Consider the following 18,622-nt stretch of genomic DNA (forward strand, 5'->3'; position numbering starts at 1 on the left):
TATAAACCAAATTACAGTAATGTGACCATTTTTTATCTTTTAAATTAAAGGTAAACATTTTACCTTGAGTAACCTTTACGAATGCGATCAATAAACAAATTATTTTTTTTACTGATCTACATGTCATAGAGATTTAAAAAATGTCCTTGAATTTTGTATCATTGTATAGTAATCCGCCATACCATAATATAAGGCTTTGAATGGTTCTATTGTTACATCAGCGTTCCCATTACAAATAAGGAACGAGATAAGACACAACTATAAACCAATCAGCGATTTTTAATACGTTTTCAATTTGCATATATAAGCACATCGTTCGCCACAATCATTCCTTCATTGAATACAGTGGTAGAATCAGAACGGCTCTCTGTACGCTCTAAGAAGGAAACTTGCAAACACCTACAGATAAAATGAAGCTGTATTTAAATTTAGTCATTGTGTGCCTTCTTTTCAACAGTGTGTTTGCCGGCAGTTGTGAGTATTTTTTAAATGTATTTTGTCAACTCGGACAGCGTCGTACGACGAAGCCCGACTAACCGTCTCGTCGGGAGAAAATTAAACTTGTTTGAAGTTCTCCCGATGATCTAAAAACTACCCCGACGCGTCGGGCGTTATGTGGCAACTGGCGTATGTGGCCGGCCGGGCTAACCGTCCAATACAGTATAAACATGATAAATATTTAAAACAAATATTTGGTTTTCGTTTGTTGTTGTATGGGGTTGGGGACTGATATTTGATAAATCCCTTCGTTTAGAGAATTTATATCTCATTGTACGACACAGCTTGGTATGCCATGCGTTGTTATGCAAATATGATTGTGCAGGTGTAGTGGGACTGGTGGTTTGACAGACGAGTCAGACATGTCGTCGTCGATGCCGTCTGAGTTAGGCTATGGTGGGCTGGCAAGTGAGCTATATAACTCTATATTTTAGGTCTATTACGGATCAACAGAAAGATTACTTAATAATACTAAAAGTAAATCAAATCCGATTAGAGTTACGCATTCCAAAGAGCGTATGTAGGCGAAAGGACAAAGTATTATTTAAAATGAACCGTAAATGAGTACATCATTATTAAATTAACAGAATATAAGCCAAACATTTTAAATTTGTTCTTCGTGAGGAATTATAGCTATAAGCAACACGATCATGTCATGTCAAGGCGGTTTACCTTGATGATCACGAAAGCTTGGCAATTTCTCGATGAAAAAAATGATAATTTCTTCGGATTTTTTACACTTATGCGCGTCGTTCGACCAAAAAAACTGCGGCTTAAAAATTCGAGGGAGGTGAATAACATTTGGTACGGTACGGTATCTCCATCAAATTCAGTGTCTGAGTAGGTAGGCCGATCATGAAAATACAGTCGTTGGGGATTTCATGTTAAAATAAGTAGGACCAGACTCCACATGTTCATTAAGTCAACCGCAACAAAATTAGCAGGCAGTTCGTTAAACGTTGAATAATGAATTATGATGTACTTTCACCTTTTGTGATATAAATTTTGCGGTACACCACGTATATTAGTTCTGAAAAGAACTGTTGAGTTTCTCGACGTTTCGATCAGTATGCTTTGATCGTCCTCAGGAGTCACCAATTTTAAATAACAATATAGGCTATAACAAATAACCCCTGTCTGCACCGACGAGACCTTGTCTGCTGAAAAATTAACCTAAGCCTCCCACTGAATTGTAATAAATGTAATAAATCAATCAAAACTATTAGGCCTATGGTTTTGTCAAATAACCACGATAGATCAAGTACATCCGGGTTCATACAAAGAAGAGTTTATAAAGATTCATTACATAATTCTAACCCTTGTTAAATGATTTTATTTACTATAATTAGTTCTAATGCTAGGCCTCTGATTATACAAAGTAGGCTAAATAGATTTGTAGGCCTACGTAATGAAGCGTGTACTGGGAGACCTAAAAATGCAATAGGAATAGGAATTAGAAAAAAATCGTCAAGCGAAAGATCAATTATTGCGAAAGATCAATTATTCCTTATCTACATGATTAAGATTTTACCTGAATAAATAACAATTAATCCATACTCTTTTCTTGTATCATGGCCGGCGGAACAGTGATATAACGTTTCAATGATCTTTTTTTTAAACACTGTAATGTTTGTAATCTGATTCCCATTGTGGTATTAACAAAACGTCTCCACCGATTTCAACCATCAATTGTATTATGCTAATTTTAGTAAACCTATATTTCTTCTATTCAATTCATTTGTTTTTCATGGAGTAAAAAAAGCAAAGGTTTTAATCATATAGGACTAATAGGTTGTGAGGATAAATTGTGTTTTAATACTATACTGATTAATTTACCTCCGCCAAGGTAGTATGTAGTCGATCGCGTTTGTTTGTCTTTGTTTGTTAACAGGATTACTCAAAAAGTAATTACAAGATCTTTACCAAAATGAAAATACAGATAGATATGTGATCAATGACCACTCCATTGGAGGGAATCTGGACCACGATCCCAATTCTGGACCACTTTAGTGTTATTTTCAGACCTGCTAGTGTAAAGATACTAGTGGCTTTCTAGTTGATAATGAAGTTGAGAATTAGCAAGAGACCACTGGTTAATTAACTGGTTTATCAATAACGCAGGCCAGATGATATCTATAAAATGATAAATATAAACATCTATTAACTAAATTAAACACAATATAAAATAAATACAAAATACATTACATTATAACAAATTGCGATAGAATATGTTTTTAAACTCAAATTTAAAGGAATTAAGACGAAGACTCCTTTAAAACAGCTGGTAAGAAATTATATGAATGTTTCGCAAAAATAGCTAAAAGAAAGTAGTTTAAAAATGGAAAAGGATGACCAAGTTTGGCCACTTTGTTAAAACTTTTGTTTACAGTCGGACGGTAAAAATGTGAAATGAAATGGAATATTTTATTTAGGCTATACTGGCAGAATTTGAAACAGAAATTGAGATATGCATAATTTGATGATGAAAGTTATATATCGTTTTGATAAAGATAAAGAGCTTATTATTCTATAAGTCATAACGATATCAAAACTGAAAGAATGGTAGGCCTAATATACGGTACTGTAAGGAAGATACTATATAGGCGTACCGTAAAGCCTCGAAAAGAAGCCCATGAGCTTCTTAGTATTTAGTATTCTTGGGTGGGCTTCTTTTGAAGATGAGTTTCTTTTCGAGATGGGCGAGATTACTTTTAGTTTTTTTAGACATTACCTGCCATATTTGTGACAAAAATACAATTTTTGAGCAAGTGGGCTTCTTTTCGAGATTAGCGTAGGATAACGGCAGGTTATTTTTCATCATGCGTAGACCATAAAACTCACTGATCTGTTTTTAATGGTGAATTTAAAAGCACACAATATTTAACAAAAAGCTAGGATATGTCTATACAAACATACCTATAATTATGGATAATAACTGACATTTCAATTGTTAAAAGTTCATAAGTTTAGTAGCATCGAAATTCATATTAATCTTACACCAATTCGGGAAACATTTTTCGTAACAATTGGTATTATTAAACTGATTCCGAACTTAACCTATATTCTTTCATTCATTGTCAAACTCAAATTCATTGTCAAACTCAAATTCATTGTCAAACTCAAGTTCAACAACAATTATGCAAGAAAAAGTACAAGAAGTACAAGATACAAGCAATGCACGAGTTAATAAATACAGTACAATTTATGGAATGTTTACTGTCGGTGACTGCTGGACCGATGAAAGAAGTGAATAATTGTATTTTGACACGATATAAAACAATATAAACTATTTTAAAATGACCTCTACACTCCCTCATTATTTCAATTTCTCGTACAAGTTCCAATTACTTAAATAAAAATAGATAGATTTTTAGGCTATATTCTTTACTACGGATCTAATTCTTATTCACAATGACAACGATGTAATCCCCTGCTCTTACCAAGGACCTATAAATAGGTCTATGCTATTACGAATAGGTTCTTTAAAAAAAAATTGAACCACCGGCATCATCAGTGGTCAAGGAGGGCCTTGACCACCGGCATCATCAGTGGTCAAGGAGGGCCTTGAACCTTATGACTACGGTTAGCGGCACCCTTTCCTAATAACCAGGCTTCATCAACAGAGCGTAAGTGAAAGTACAATAGTAAAAAAGAAAAAACGTACACTCTGGTTATGGTTAACTGAATTCATTACTTCCCGGTCACAAAAAAACACGTACAATACATTCAAATCCAATAACAATCTCGGATTAAATTACTTTATATTTATTTTTAAAGCAAATGATTAAGGTTGATATCGGTGATTAACAACGCCTACAAGTTGGCTTCTAGATCCTGACGACTGTACGCCTCGTCCAGATAGATATGTATTCTTTATACTGACGACAATAAAATACTCGAAACATTCATCTGGTTTCAAATATATTGTTTATAATATATAAATTATGTTTGTGTGTGTGAAATACATCAACACAAAGCTCTGTCTACACTATCAAACTTAATGCGACAAAATCAAAATGTATTTTCAATATTTTGTCAAACTAGTTTGATATAGTGTAGACATAGCTTTGTGTTGATGCATTTTCACATTGTTTTGTCAAACTAGTTTGATATAGTGTAGACAGACTTTTCTCGCGTAAACAAGGATGCTAGTAGCGGAAACGTAGCAAAAATTAAAAATAAGTATATTTTTATGGTTTATCCAAAGAAAAAATACAAACATAACAATAAATGTAAATTTGTTTAATTTTCTTCATTTCTCTTTAATATTTCACAGCTGTATACACATATGATAACGGTAAGTCTTCTACTTGATATACTTTTACAGTAAAAAATGGTACATTACTGTATGCAATCTTCACAACCAATTCCCTCTAAAAATAGCAATACAAACGGCATGTGCAGAGCGTAAACGAGAAAGCTGTACATCCTCGTCAGTAAAAAGTTTCCCGATCAGTTCCCATTGAGCTTAAATTCTGTCCGATGGCCGCCGGAGAAAACGCCGGGTTGCGTTTTTCGATCACACAATGTATGGTATCCCGAACGACTTTATCTTCCATGATTTTTCATCCGGCCATTGGACTACAATCTTATTCAGTATTGACGTAGGTTAATCGGAGTATATATTTTTTTTAATGTTAGTTAATGAGTGGCCGACATTATTTCCGGAAAGCTGTGCTGGCTCACGGCAATCTCCCATTGATATCGAATCTGATGAAGCAGAGTATAAAGCATTTGACGAGTTTGTTATAGCTGGATACGATGATGAATCTGTTGCACAAACTTTAGTTAATAATGGTCACACAGGTAAGTCACGAGAAGGGTGGTGAAAACTGGCTGAGGAGAAGGGGTTTACGTGTGGTAGGAGAGACTAATGTAGTAAATAGATTGAGTGCCTGTCCTGTTAAAAGAGTGGTAGGCTCTTGAAACCTGATCATGTGTCAAGACCCTCCATATAGCACTCCCTTTACATCAACTAAAACGTGATGCCGACTCCGGATTTGCTAAGTCATAAAAGGGGAATCCACCCTTAAGATAAACAGAACTGTAAATGAGTGCATACTAGGCCTACATGTACATCTTGAAGTACACGACCACTTAAAGGAGGTTTGAATGACACTTAGACTGCTCACTAAAACAGTGTAATGGAAGGAAAGTTTTACGTATGTAAAGATACTTTATATTCATAGAATCTTATGTGTACACTGAATCCTCTTGAAATAATGAAATTATTAGGTGGAATGGTGTCTTTCAATTGTGCAATAGTAACCGAATAATCTTCATGTTCTGGATATAGTTACTAATAAGAACTATTTTTCTTTTTGTTTCTATTATTAAAAACCTACTGTAGTCCAACTGTCTTTTGAAGGCGACTATAATATCAGTGGCGGTGGCCTACCGGATGCGTACCATGCAGCTCAAATTCACTTTCATTGGGGATCGGTTGATAGTCAAGGCTCTGAGCACACGGTTGATGGACAACATTATCCGGCTGAGGTGGGTTCAGATAAGATTATGATGATTTGGTAGAGACAAGAGATTTCCGTTGGCTCCCGTGTAGTATAGCCTGCTTTCCCGACAATACAATCCTATACACAACTTAACTAACGTTTTGGATTTGTCATCTAAATTGAAAATACTCTAGTTGAAACCGACCGTTAATGAACAATGTCGAAATCATCTGACGGTTACTTGCCGAACAGTTCCTGACTTATTACTAATTAGCAAATATAGCCTGTACACTATAGTAAACGTTTGTTTGCAAACTCGAGCAACTCCGAGTTTGTCCAGTTCTAGTGTAGGTCAGCTGTGGACTAACCTCGGCAAAGTGCACTGGACAACAAGTTTCCATAAGTCAACACAAGTAGTTTTCTAACTTGAAGTTTGCACACATTTGGTAAAGTTTAATATAGTGTATACTTATAGGCTACTGATCTCGTATTTATACGATTTTCCGATATTCTACAATAGACCGACCGCAAAATAGTAATTAAAAAAACCAATCGCATAGTAAATTGTTATAAAGAAGTATTATTTTTGTAAACATAGATGCACATTGTGCACGTGAAAGATGGTATGGAACTTGCTGATGCTGTCAATGATCCGATTGGTCTTGCCGTTCTTGGCGTTCATATTGAGGTAAGTTGAAATACATTTGCTCGGTAAGGCTTCGTTCACACTAGCACGCAACGTAAAGACGTAAGCCGCAACGCAAGCGAATTGGCCAATCGAAAGCTAGGCTTATTCCAACTGTTGCTTGTTGGTCAATTCGTTTGCGTTGCGGCCTACGTCCTCATCCTAGTGAGAACCAAGCCTTACGGCGCGAATGATCACCGCAATTGCAACGCATGCACCGATTACACCAATTATCGCTGAGACATAATAATATTACGTCATTCATTTTTGTTTGATTGGCAGGTAGGAGATGTTGATAATGAGGATTTCGTGCCGATATTGGCTGCCGTTCAGCAGCTTGAAGACAACGGTAAGTTATTTGCAACGTTACATATTTTAAAGATGACGTTCGGAAGCCTATTATGCGTGAATGGAGAATGTAGCTGCCATTGGTAATGATGGATTTAACTTTCATTTTTGCAGAAGTATCTACGCTCAACAGTACAATTATCCTGTCGCATCTTTTACCCGATTCCACCGACCACTTCTACCGATACGATGGCTCGCTAACCACGCCTTCGTGTAACGAAGCTGTAATATGGACTGTCTTTGAGAAATCCATTGTACTTTCATCAGAACAGGTAAGTCTGTTAACCGTTTGAATCTCCGTGGACTATCGAAGAAGAAGTAAACATCTATTGCAGAAAACGTCTATTCTAGCCTATTCTATTTAGACATTTTCTATGTCTAATAAAATAATAAATGACAATCATCAACTATAAAAAGCACTGGGCTTAGCTAGGCTAGTGAAGTGTTTACGTCTAACTAAGGTTATATTCACCTGAATGCGGAAAACGTTACCTAAATCCGTTTGTTAAATGATGGAAAACGTAACAATTAATGCGAATGTGGCTTATGTAGCAAGCAGACAAGCTTTTTCATAGCATTGCTTTCAGTAATAAACAGAACATCTATTTGAAAATCGAAAATACAGACATATCTCTATCTTGATTACATTGCTTCAAATGGAATGTCTTTTACCAAGATATATTTGCATCTTTACAGATGGAAATATTTCGAGCTCTTGACGATAAAGATGGACATACCCTCTCTGACAACTGGCGTCCACCACAGCCACGTCTCGACAGGGTTCTCTACAAGTCATATTACACCGACGACCCTTGCGCCGCCAGCATGTCTACAATGTCGGTAATGACACTGATAGTTGCGGCTGTTTTCGTGCGTCTATCATCCTTTTAGACAATGCCATAACAGCAACGACGTCACAACGTTTATTAATTTATTCACAGATTACACAATTTACGAATAATATATTTTTGATAGGGGAAATGTTTATTTAACAAAAATCATGCACTGGAGCTATATCTTTCTACAAGAAAGCTGTACTGGGCTGAGTTTTTAAAATCCATTTTATATAAGTTTCTTTTATCATCCAAAGCAATTAATTATTCCCTTGAATTACCTGTTTACAATTATACTTTAACATTTTAGGCTGATAGAAGGGAAGCATGTTTAGCTTGTAATCATGTGCTATCCGCATGACGTCGGCCTGCTTTCCCTGGATGTATCGGTGGCCCTCAAATAGGTTTTGTGTTTTTCTAAAATAAATATTTTTTTGAACTAAGTACAGTATATGTATATTTTGTGTGTTTTTTGTTTATCAGTCAATCGGAAATTGAATTTGGTTGGGCCTGGAAAAAACCACTATGCAGAAAAAAATGTAAATGTTCTATTTTTTACGTACTTTTAGGCCTACCCGTCCCTGAATTTACCTAGATTCTGTGTTCAAGAAATACCCCATGTGTACTGCTGATGAAGATATATACTCTCTGTATTCTAAAAACGATTTTGAGAATTCCGCTTCGAATAAAACAAAATAAATGCCGAATTTCTGTTAACAAATTAGAATGATAGCTCTTTATGTCGACGTGCTTGTTACTCGAGTGTAACTTTCTGACGAATATTGGAATACATTAAATTATTATTATTATTAATTTATGTTGTAGAACTTTGACATTATTAAACATTACAGAAGTTAAGATGTCATACGGGTCCTTCTCGTTAAAAACAAGATTATTGGCATCATAATAAATTCTGATCTTCGTAACTCTGTAATACTGGCACGTACTGGAGTCAAAAAAAGCAAAAGAACCGAGATGAAGTCTCCATCGGAGTAAGGTTTCTCTTAAAATTGCATACTCTGTCTGTCTTCTTAGTTTTGTGTCAAATATTTTTGAGTTTATAGGACTAGATCTAAAACTAATCTTGCTGAATCCAATATGAGATAAGATTAGTGGAAGATGCAGATTGACGGCGAAATGTCTGTCTCAATAGTTTATCCTAGTTTTATGTTAAATAGTTGGAGTTTATAGATAGGACTAGATTAAGACTACTAATCTTGCTGAATCCAATATAAGATTAGATTAGTGGAAGATGCATACTGACGGCGAAATGTTTGTCTTAATAGTTTATCCTAGTTTTGTGTCAAATATTTTTTAGTTTATAGAGATTAAACTATCAATATTGGTCGGCTCATCAGAATATAACTTACACAAAGGAATAAGTCTATTAATCTTGCTAAATCCAATATGAGATTAGATTTGTGGAAGTTGACTGCAGATGGACGGCGATATAAAAATAGAAAGTATTTTTCTATTTTACGATCGTTAAAAACCAAAAATCCACATAAACTATCTAAATCCAAAAAAAGAATAAAAGCTTTTGTTTCAGGAATCCACGGCGGCCTCAATTCAACCTTTTAGTTTTAGCCTTCAGGAGTCGGAATTTGTTCACAATCAACACTGATCTCTGACCAGCAACACAATCATTTATATTTCCGATGTGTAAATCCGCATAATACAATGGAAGAATTTGTGGGTAGATCTTTTGGACTTGGCAAAAAAAAACCCCGTTGGATCTGCTTCCCGGTAGAGGCAAATGCTGTGGTGTGAAAATTACAAGATGATACATGTGGAAAAACGATTTCATGTACCGTAACGCAATGCCACATCATATAAGACAGAGCAAGTTAATAATAGTCCACCATCACTGAACTATAGTTTTTACTCTTGGCTACATAAAGACTCATAATATTCGATTCACGCGAAAATATTAGGTAATGGAAAACATGCATAATATTAATATATGTGGTCGCTTGGTAAATCCACCATAGGCCTAGGCCTATAGTATATTCACCAACACTCCACACACACCCATTACAATCAAAAGACCATACAATCGTAGGTCTAGTCTAGGCTAGAAACTTCCAATTTGTTAGGCCTAAACAATCCATCAGAAAACGGCATAGGCTAAATTGTGGTTGTAAAGACTTGTTTTCTATTCTCCTAACATTTGATAAAACAGAATTAAAACTCGCTCCGCATCTATGCTTTTTATTAGTGGCGATTAATAATTTATTGATCCATTTTAATAAAGCTTAGTCAAATGGTCACGCTATGCCTATGATTCGCCAGTTGAAAAGTTCAAAATAACTGTTCAATAAAATAATGTAAAGTCGAGAATTGAATTGGAATTTACCTGAGGGCAAAAGTCAAATTTTACTGTTTATTTTTGTATTTTATTTTATACTTTATTACTTTTTATTATTTTTGTGAATAACTATAAAAACTAAAATGGTCTATTAACATTTCCTTGAACAAATTTTATCTTTTCTATTTTTATTTTGGGTACTTATTTTTAAGCCCTACATTAGGCATACTGTGGAATTCTTTACCTGAATCGTTTGTTTCTGCTAAGACTATTAATGGTTTTAAACCAGGTATCGAGCAAGCCACTGGCAATGCCCAGTTTCAAGTTTATTACCCAGTCAGCCCATGCTGGGTTCTATGGCTGAAGCGAATTTTTTCAAGAAGTGGGCGTTTTAATTCTTGAAGCCACATCTTAGTTTGGTTAATGCTTCTAAACGCTGCGACCGATTGACTTGCGAGCTGCGCCAACTACATAATTCTAACTCGTCTAAAATAGTTTTCTATAATTCTAATTCTAATTTACCGTAAGTAGGTCTAATTATTATGCTAGGCCTAACTGATGATAAACGTAGGCTAAATACTCTTGTATGTAATGAAGGAACCTTGTAATGGGAGACCAACAAATGCAATCGGCAGGCTATCAGTATTAGAAATAAACAAACATGCCAAGCAGGCCAATCATGCCTAAATATAAACGATAAGACAAAAAAGGTTTTAAAAAGTAAACAAAATGTTTGCAGATTATGAAACAGAAATATTCAGTTTTTTTTATAATACAAAGTTTTGAAAATTTTATACATTCGGGAGCTTATTATTATTTGTATAAGTATATTTGACCATGACTTCTAATAGAATTTCTAGCAATAACGAATGGATGGTTGGCCTATAGCTGAAGATAGTCCTGGGTTATTTGTTTATCATGCGTAGACAATAAAACTCACTGAACTCACGTTTTTGTAATGGTGAATTTAAAAGCACACAATACTTAACAAAAGCTAGGATATGTCTATACAAACCTACCTATTTATGGATAATAATTGACATTTCAATTGTTAAAAGTTCATGAGGTTAGTAGTATCGAAATTCATATTAATCTTACACGAATTTGTAACAATTCATACTATTAAATATAAAAGAATACTTGCGAACTTAACCTATATATTCTTTCATTCATTTTTCAAAATCAATTTCAACAAAAGTTATGCAAGAAAAAGTACAAGCACAACGTACAAGGCAATACACGAGTTAAGTCTTGCCTACACCAAACTTTATGTGACAAAAAATGTGATGTGCCCATATATGGACATGATAATGTCATTTGGGCACATCACACTTTCTGTTTGTCAAACTATAATTTGATAGTGTAGACAGAGCATTAAAATTAAATACAGCATTATACAGTCTTCATTGCCGGTGACTGCAGGACCGATGACCACAACTTAAAAGAAAGAAGGGAGTAATTGTATCATGATGTAAAACAACGATAAACAATTTTTTTTAATGACCCCGTGCACCCTCCTTCATAGTTTCAATTTCTCGTAAAAGTTCCTTACTCGTCGTCGTCAAAGCAAGCTTCTCCAACAGTATTCTGGAACCATCTTCTGTCATCATACTTGCTAGCTCCATAGAGCCAAACACATCTGTTATAGTCTTTTCCAATTTGCATCTTAGTCTTCCTCTTCTTCTCTTCCCTGGAATATAAGCCTCCAACACTCTCTTCTCCATTCCATCTTGCCGCTTAATGTGACCAAAATAGCACTGCTTTTTAACATCCTTATACTAGTAAATAAAAACAGATGTTTATATTCTTGCTACACGGATCTACTTCTTATTTCGACAGCGATGGGCCAGTATTATATAGGTATAGGGTAATATCTTGCTCTTACGAAGGATGCACTGGGTTTCTTAAAAAGTATTGGACCACCAGCATCATCAGTCAGTGGCGGATCCAGTCTGTAAATTTCTAAGAGTTGCGAAATGAATTGCCTATTTTCACCTAAAAAATAAACGCATTTTGGTCCCTGGATGTAACATGATATTGACGCGTGTACCCATACTCGAGGCACGAACGATTCGTACAAAGGACACCGCCGGCCATACAACCGCCCGTAGGCCTACCTGGCTGGCAGTCAGCAAGCATAAATAAAAGTGTATATACGTCAAAAATGGAACGCCGTGTTTTACCTACAGAATCATCATCATAGAGGATATGTTAATCACTAACTGAGGTAACTGTGTACTGTAGTATACATTATAGCAACCGATTTTTTTCTAGGCCACCCACCCAACTGTATCAATACCTATTTATATATTTAATTTCTTCAACAAATTGATGTAAATAAATATTGAGCTAGAATAAGCATTACATTTTGCGCTTTTTTCGGGGATTCCGATCCCCTAGATGTACGTTCGCATTGAACTAAATAGGCCTACTGAGTGAATGAAATCGGCAACAAAATGTTATATCGTCCTGTAATTAGTCACGTGTGTTTATTGGAGGGAAAAAGTATGATCGTTTTGCTCATTGGTAGCATGCTACATATGAGAGTGTCTTTTCCTGCAAATTAGAGGTGCCATTTATCATGAATTTTATGTGCAAGAGTACCATTTCAGGCCATCTGGGCGTCATTTAACAAAGTTCACTTCGTCACAAGTCCTGTCGACGGCCCTGGACAAGCACCTTTTCCCGCCATGTGCAAACGGTGACTTGCGCGAAGCGCCCTGTTGTGACTCTTTTACTCAAAATAGGCCTATGGGGAAAATGTCACCCTTTAATAGGCTAGTACCTCAGTTTACATATTTAAAATATCAATTGTTAATACATTTATAATAACGTGAGAGTGCCATTTCCGACCATCTAGAGGTGTTATATTTTCAAAATCGTCTCAACTCACCCCAACCATGGTGGCGCTGAGTTGGTGTGGACTCTACAGTGTTGCGCAAAGCAATCGCTATATATTGGGGGTCAAAATACTATATTTGACACCCATCTTGATTTATTATTTTGGGAGGTCAGTTGCCCTCCCTGTACAGTTACTGTAGTTTTCGTCATGTTCTACTCTGGGTCCGAATTTAGAGCACTGCCTTTTTGAATAGCCTAGCTTTCTGGCCTAGCCTTCGTCAATGATCTAAGATGGATGCAGCAGTACATTGCCATAGTTATCATTGGCGTAATAAGTAATCATTAGTTGACATATTTTATTCCATTAGGTTGATAGAAAATTCAGGCAATGTTTTGTTTGTGAGAAATTTAGTAAAAGCATGGTGAAGAAAAACTGAAAATATGCAAAGTATTAAATTATTTATGGATTTATTTCCTTAAAATCAACTTTATTCCAGGTGATGAATACAAATTATTAGTGACTGCCATATAATAAATTAATCAATTTTCTGAGATGATTGATTTTTTAACAGTGAATATTGGAATTATTGAATGAGCTTTAAACAAATTTGACATCTCCAAATCCCAGTGCTGCCTTCTCTGTACAAATATACTTATGAAGTTTATTTAAAACATCTTCAACGGATGGGCGTTGGCTAGGATCCTCTGCTGTCATATCGCGGCTCAAAATCAGAAGTTCTGGTAAATTAATGTGGTCATAGAGCTCTTTAAACAAAACTCCCAGAGCATAGATGTCGGTAGCCGTTGTCTCGACCAAGTCACCAGTTATGAATTCTGGAGCAACTTCCGGCCAAATAGTAGAAAATCTTTCTCGTTCCTCCTCCTTACTGAAGTCTTCTTGGTAAAGTCTTGGTTGTTGTGTAGATGCAAGTGATACGGAACCAAGGTCGACGATTCTTCCACACAGTCGTTCCTTCGTATTTGTCAAAACAATGTTGCGCGATGCAATGTTGTTGTGCAGATATCCGTTAATGTGCAAGACCTGGATTCCAGATGTGATGTCATAAGCAATGAGAAGCCATAGTAGTAGAGAATGTTCATTCTTGATGCCTTTGCATTCTTGAAGGTACTCCTGAAGTGAAGTATTATGATAATCACCTATGCTGAAGAGTTCCATATAAATGTCCAATATATGCTCATCTGGATCATGATGTATGCCATAAATCTTTGGGAAGAGTACACAATCTGATAATTTTGACAGTATTTTGGCCTCAATAAAACCTTTCCTAATGTAATAATTCTTTTCATAAATTAACATTGGTTTTTCCTCCAGGACAGATGTCGGATCGATGGACTTCACTGCAATCATCGTTGCTGAACCACTTTCTGATATTTTCTCTGCTAGTTTCACTAAACCAGATGTTCCATTTCCAATAATTATTTCTTTACCTCCGCATAAGACAGGTTTGATGGTATCATTAAAATTCGGAAGGTCAAATGATAGACGTGATTCTAGGTCCTTCAGTCTGTAATTTACCCCCTTTTTCCACTGGGCAACTTTTCGGATCAGAGTTGTGTATTTACTGATGTCTTCTTCATTTTCAGATTCACTATCTGGTTGAATGGAGGATCTACTAGAGCAGCTAGATACAGATGATGTAGCTTTTGCTGCAGTTACACCTGGGTTCTTGGCAGGAGGCAAGAGTGCGTCACCACATTGACACAACATAGAGGTCATGGTACTTGCATCATTGACTTGGCATAATCCGTTGTTCATTGGTGAAGTTGTCGTTGATGTACTCTTTAACTCTTTGGGTAGAGTCTGAACTGATGCATGACACACTGTCTTGCGATCCGGTTGGCATGAGGCATCTTTCATAACCGTCTTTTTCTGGTTTTCCACAGTCTGAACAGATGCATGGCAGATTATCTTGGGATCCGATTGGGAGTATTGGCACGAGGCATCTTTCATAACAATCGACTTTTTCCGTTTTCGGGTTTGAACAGATGCATTTCGAATTGACTTGCCATCTGCGCAAGAGTATTGGCACCAAGCGTCTTTCTTTGTGGTAGCCTCCTGCTGATTCTGGACATCGCAAGTCTGACAACCTTGTTCTTTTTTCTGAACTTTCTCATAGCTGTCAGTAATTGTTGGCGCTTGCCTCAGCATGCACATTCCAAAGATAAAGGTTGTGAAGCGGCTTGCAAATGATGCATTATCCTCCCTACAATAAATATTATTAGAATTAAAATCACAATGAAAGATTTTCATTATTTAAAAAAAATATTGTATTTGTTTTTTTAAACCAAAATGATTGTACTGCAGCTACTGCAGTATCTACACTTTGTTCACTTTTGAGGTGATTGGGTGGTGGTGACTGTCTCGTAGACTTTGAAGCAAACTAAAATCAGTTGTTACTTCGTGAAATATATAGTTACTGCAGTAGAATAATTTTGACATGTACTGTAGATGTTGAATGACGTGTTCAAAGACAGAAACTGCCAAATTATCGAGAGGCTTGTGTCAGCAGACTGCGGGCTACATTTTGGGCTTACCTTGATCCAGCGGCCTTATTGGCGTCAGGGTGAACTTTATTTTTCTTTTTTCTACCCATCCTTGGTCAAAAAGAAAGCTGAAAACATATATGATAGAATTAAATAAATAATATATGAATTGAAATCTCAATGATGGAAAAAAAATGTAAAATTTATTTGACTTCAAATTCATTGCAATTTTATTGAATTGCCTTTTAAAAAAATAAAAGAAAAATCAACAAAATGTTGTAGATGTTTTTGTAGATATGTCAGTCTGGAAGATCATTTCCTATAGAAAAAATCGGTTGTGTATAGGGATGCTGAATAACTGTACTATTATAACTATTCTATAGTGTTCAATAAACCTATGACGTGTTCTTATCACAAGCTTGCCACTGAAGCTAACCTGTGCTAAGTACAAACAAAAATACAATATAAATGTGCGATTTAATTTAAACAAAAAATTGCCTGACATCATGAAACAGAGTACTAACTAAACTTCTACTACGTACAGTAGCCCATTAGGCCACTACTAGGCCTATAACAATTGTAGCAAGACATCTAGGCCTAGATGAACCTTTTCACTAGGCTATATTACGTATTCCGATTTTACAGCAATTGAAGATAAAAAAAAAAGGTTACCGATGATTTAAAAAAAACTTATTTGTATCGCTTACCAATGTTTGGTTGACAAACCGTGCTTTACAATAAGAAAACAGGCAATTTAATAGCGTAAGTTTGTAAGTACGTGTACTTCTCAACTAAGCGAATTCGTAAGTATGATTATTTGTTGTGGTGAATTGTTTCACGGGGATACATGTTTCTATGTACGCGCAATGCGTGCTATCTTCGGGCGCGCAAATAATGACGCGCATTTCCTGTATTTCCCACAAAAAGAATGCGCCAAAATAAGGTCCAGCAGCAGCATTACTATTATAACGTTTTGATTTTATAAAATCATCTTAACTTAGTACAGCGGCGCGGGAACGATTTTTGAACTGGGGGGTCAGGGGTATATCCTTGATTTTTAATTAAGGGTGGGGGCTCAGAAAAAAAGCAATTTATGGTAAATGACACACTACCATAGATTGTCGGAAATGGTACTCTCACACATAAAATTCATGATAAAATGGCCCCTCCAACTAGTCTAGTTGGCCCGAAAATGATGCCCCTACACGAAAAAAAAAAAAGAAATAAAAAAATTCACGAGCGGGCATCCAGTGTGCTCGCATTAATTCTTGGAACTTTTCCCGTTTGGGCCATGCAGCAACTCAAATTGGAGGTCGAAGGGATTCGGCCGGTGACAAGCTGAACGGATCATCCAGGATTTCTGAAACGGCGAACTAATATTAATATTGAGGAGGCAGACAGTCTGGCCAAGTGCTCCCTTTGCGCATTGTACGGAGGCGTGTCTATTTTAGTTTTGGGCCTATATAGGACCTTTGCGGATTGTATCACTACGCTTATTAGCGGCACCTCCTGTCCTAACCAGCCTTCATTCATCAGAGCATAAATGTGAAAGTAGGCCTGCAGTAGTAGAAAACGTACAGGTACACAATAGGCAATAATGCTGTGCATAATTAACTGAATTCTTTACTTTCCGATTATGCCATAAGTCTGGGGAAATACATCAAAAGTAATAAGAATATTTTGAAGCGTCATCAAAAGAGAGCGACTCGAATTGTTACAAACAAATTTGATTTTATTAATGGGTAAGAGGTTATATCATCCAACAGCTGTAATGGCAAACTTTTGAAGAGAGAAGAGATCTGTCCTTGACTAATGTGTGTTCATTATATTTTTTAGAAAATACTCCATAGATTTCAAGAGTTATAGCCAAAAAACTGCAAATTGTCCATTGGAGGGATAGGAATATATTCGCAAAGTGACGTCACCCGCGAATTTTTTTGATTTTCAAATGGGGCTTTCTCCAAAAGAGCGAATTTATATTTTGTAACAATATACATTCTAGCAACACCCAATAACCCCCAAAACATCATTCTAAAATGAAAAAATCGAAAATCCATTTCAGGTCCATTTTAAACGAAATTGAGCTGATTGGCGATATTCATACTCACTTGACACGTGGAGTAGAACGCCTAAATATAACAATATCCTACTATACTCTTATAAGATGAACTCGTCGTTCAAACGGTTGCAGTCGCTAAAATATGGAATAACCTACGAACTGAAATTAAAAATTCTCCAACAATTGCTTGCGCTTTATTCAAAGCTAGATATCGATCAACGGCTTTCTTTTACCGGATTGTGTAGGCCTATAGCCTACGACACGCGCGTCAATTAAAACAGATTGGCGCGAGCCACGACGAGAAGCGGTACTAAACACCACCAGATACCACCAGATACCTACCAGAGCAACAAATCCTACCACCAGAGAGCAGCCACATGTTTGGAATGTATTATTAATGGTATATTACAAATTTCAAGGCTTAATTCTTTCAGAAACTGATAATAAAGTTAAAAGTGAATTTCTCGCCATCGCCATTCCAGAATCGAATGCGTTCGAACTTCGTAACAGTAACGAAACGAACGCGTTCATCCGTGTCTATTGTGTATTGTATTTGGCGGTCAACTATGAGGTGCTACCGATCTACCATTTATTTGGTCAAATAAATCACTATAACATTTCAAAATAAATAATGCGTTTGTCAACTGCTCTCACAGCATTTATTTGGTCAAATAAAATCAGAAATTCTTTTTGTACACTATAACATTTAAAAATGAATAAAACTTAGGCCTAATGCAACTATTCTTTGGTATATTTTGTTTGTCCTTTTTTAATGAAACCATACAATTGGCACGGTCATTCCAGTAATCCGACAATCCCTTCTGTCAGTGATGGTATTCTGTTTAATAAATAGTCTTCTGGCGAAAGTCGATTATCATTTTTAAAATTCGTTAAGCTTTCGTACTTTAAAAAGAAGAGTAGAATCATAATCATAGAAGAGGGATGTGGCAAGAACAGAAAGTATATTATCGTGTATTTTATATCGCATAGAATCAGCAATAATAATAATGATTATTATCGTCTTGCTAAATTAAAAATGATTGTGTTAATTGTAATTTTTAGTCAAGAGTTTTATCTCACATTTTGTGTATACAC

At 35.9% G+C, this 18,622-nt stretch overlaps 1 protein-coding gene across 1 annotated transcript; it reads left to right on the forward strand.

The window, feature by feature from the left end:
• The first annotated feature begins 317 nt into the window (after nucleotides 1–317).
• LOC144841309 (putative carbonic anhydrase 3) lies at nucleotides 318–8,265 on the forward strand. The gene is made up of 8 exons (XM_078697598.1): nucleotides 318–474; nucleotides 4,775–4,795; nucleotides 5,140–5,304; nucleotides 5,849–5,994; nucleotides 6,547–6,636; nucleotides 6,916–6,982; nucleotides 7,096–7,253; nucleotides 7,678–8,265. The coding sequence occupies exons 1-8, from the start codon at nucleotides 411–413 to the stop codon at nucleotides 7,870–7,872; spliced, it is 906 nt and encodes a 301-aa protein (XP_078553724.1). The 5' UTR covers nucleotides 318–410; the 3' UTR covers nucleotides 7,873–8,265.
• The last annotated feature ends 10,357 nt before the right edge of the window (nucleotides 8,266–18,622 follow it).

Source organism: Antedon bifida, chromosome 4 (assembly GCF_963402885.1).
Source record: "Antedon bifida chromosome 4, ecAntBifi1.1, whole genome shotgun sequence".
Lineage (NCBI taxonomy): Eukaryota > Metazoa > Echinodermata > Crinoidea > Comatulida > Antedonidae > Antedon > Antedon bifida.

What these genes read in the sequence shown, in the direction of transcription:
- LOC144841309 (XM_078697598.1), top strand. Translation starts at nt 411, where the DNA reads ATGAAGCTGTATTTAAATTTAGTCATTGTGTGCCTTCTTTTCAACAGT. An exon ending in TGTATACACATATGATAACG is followed by an intron (nt 4,796 to 5,139) that starts GTAAGTCTTCTA and finishes TTTTAATGTTAG; the next exon opens with TTAATGAGTGGCCGACATTA. An exon ending in TCAGCAGCTTGAAGACAACG is followed by an intron (nt 6,983 to 7,095) that starts GTAAGTTATTTG and finishes TCATTTTTGCAG; the next exon opens with AAGTATCTACGCTCAACAGT.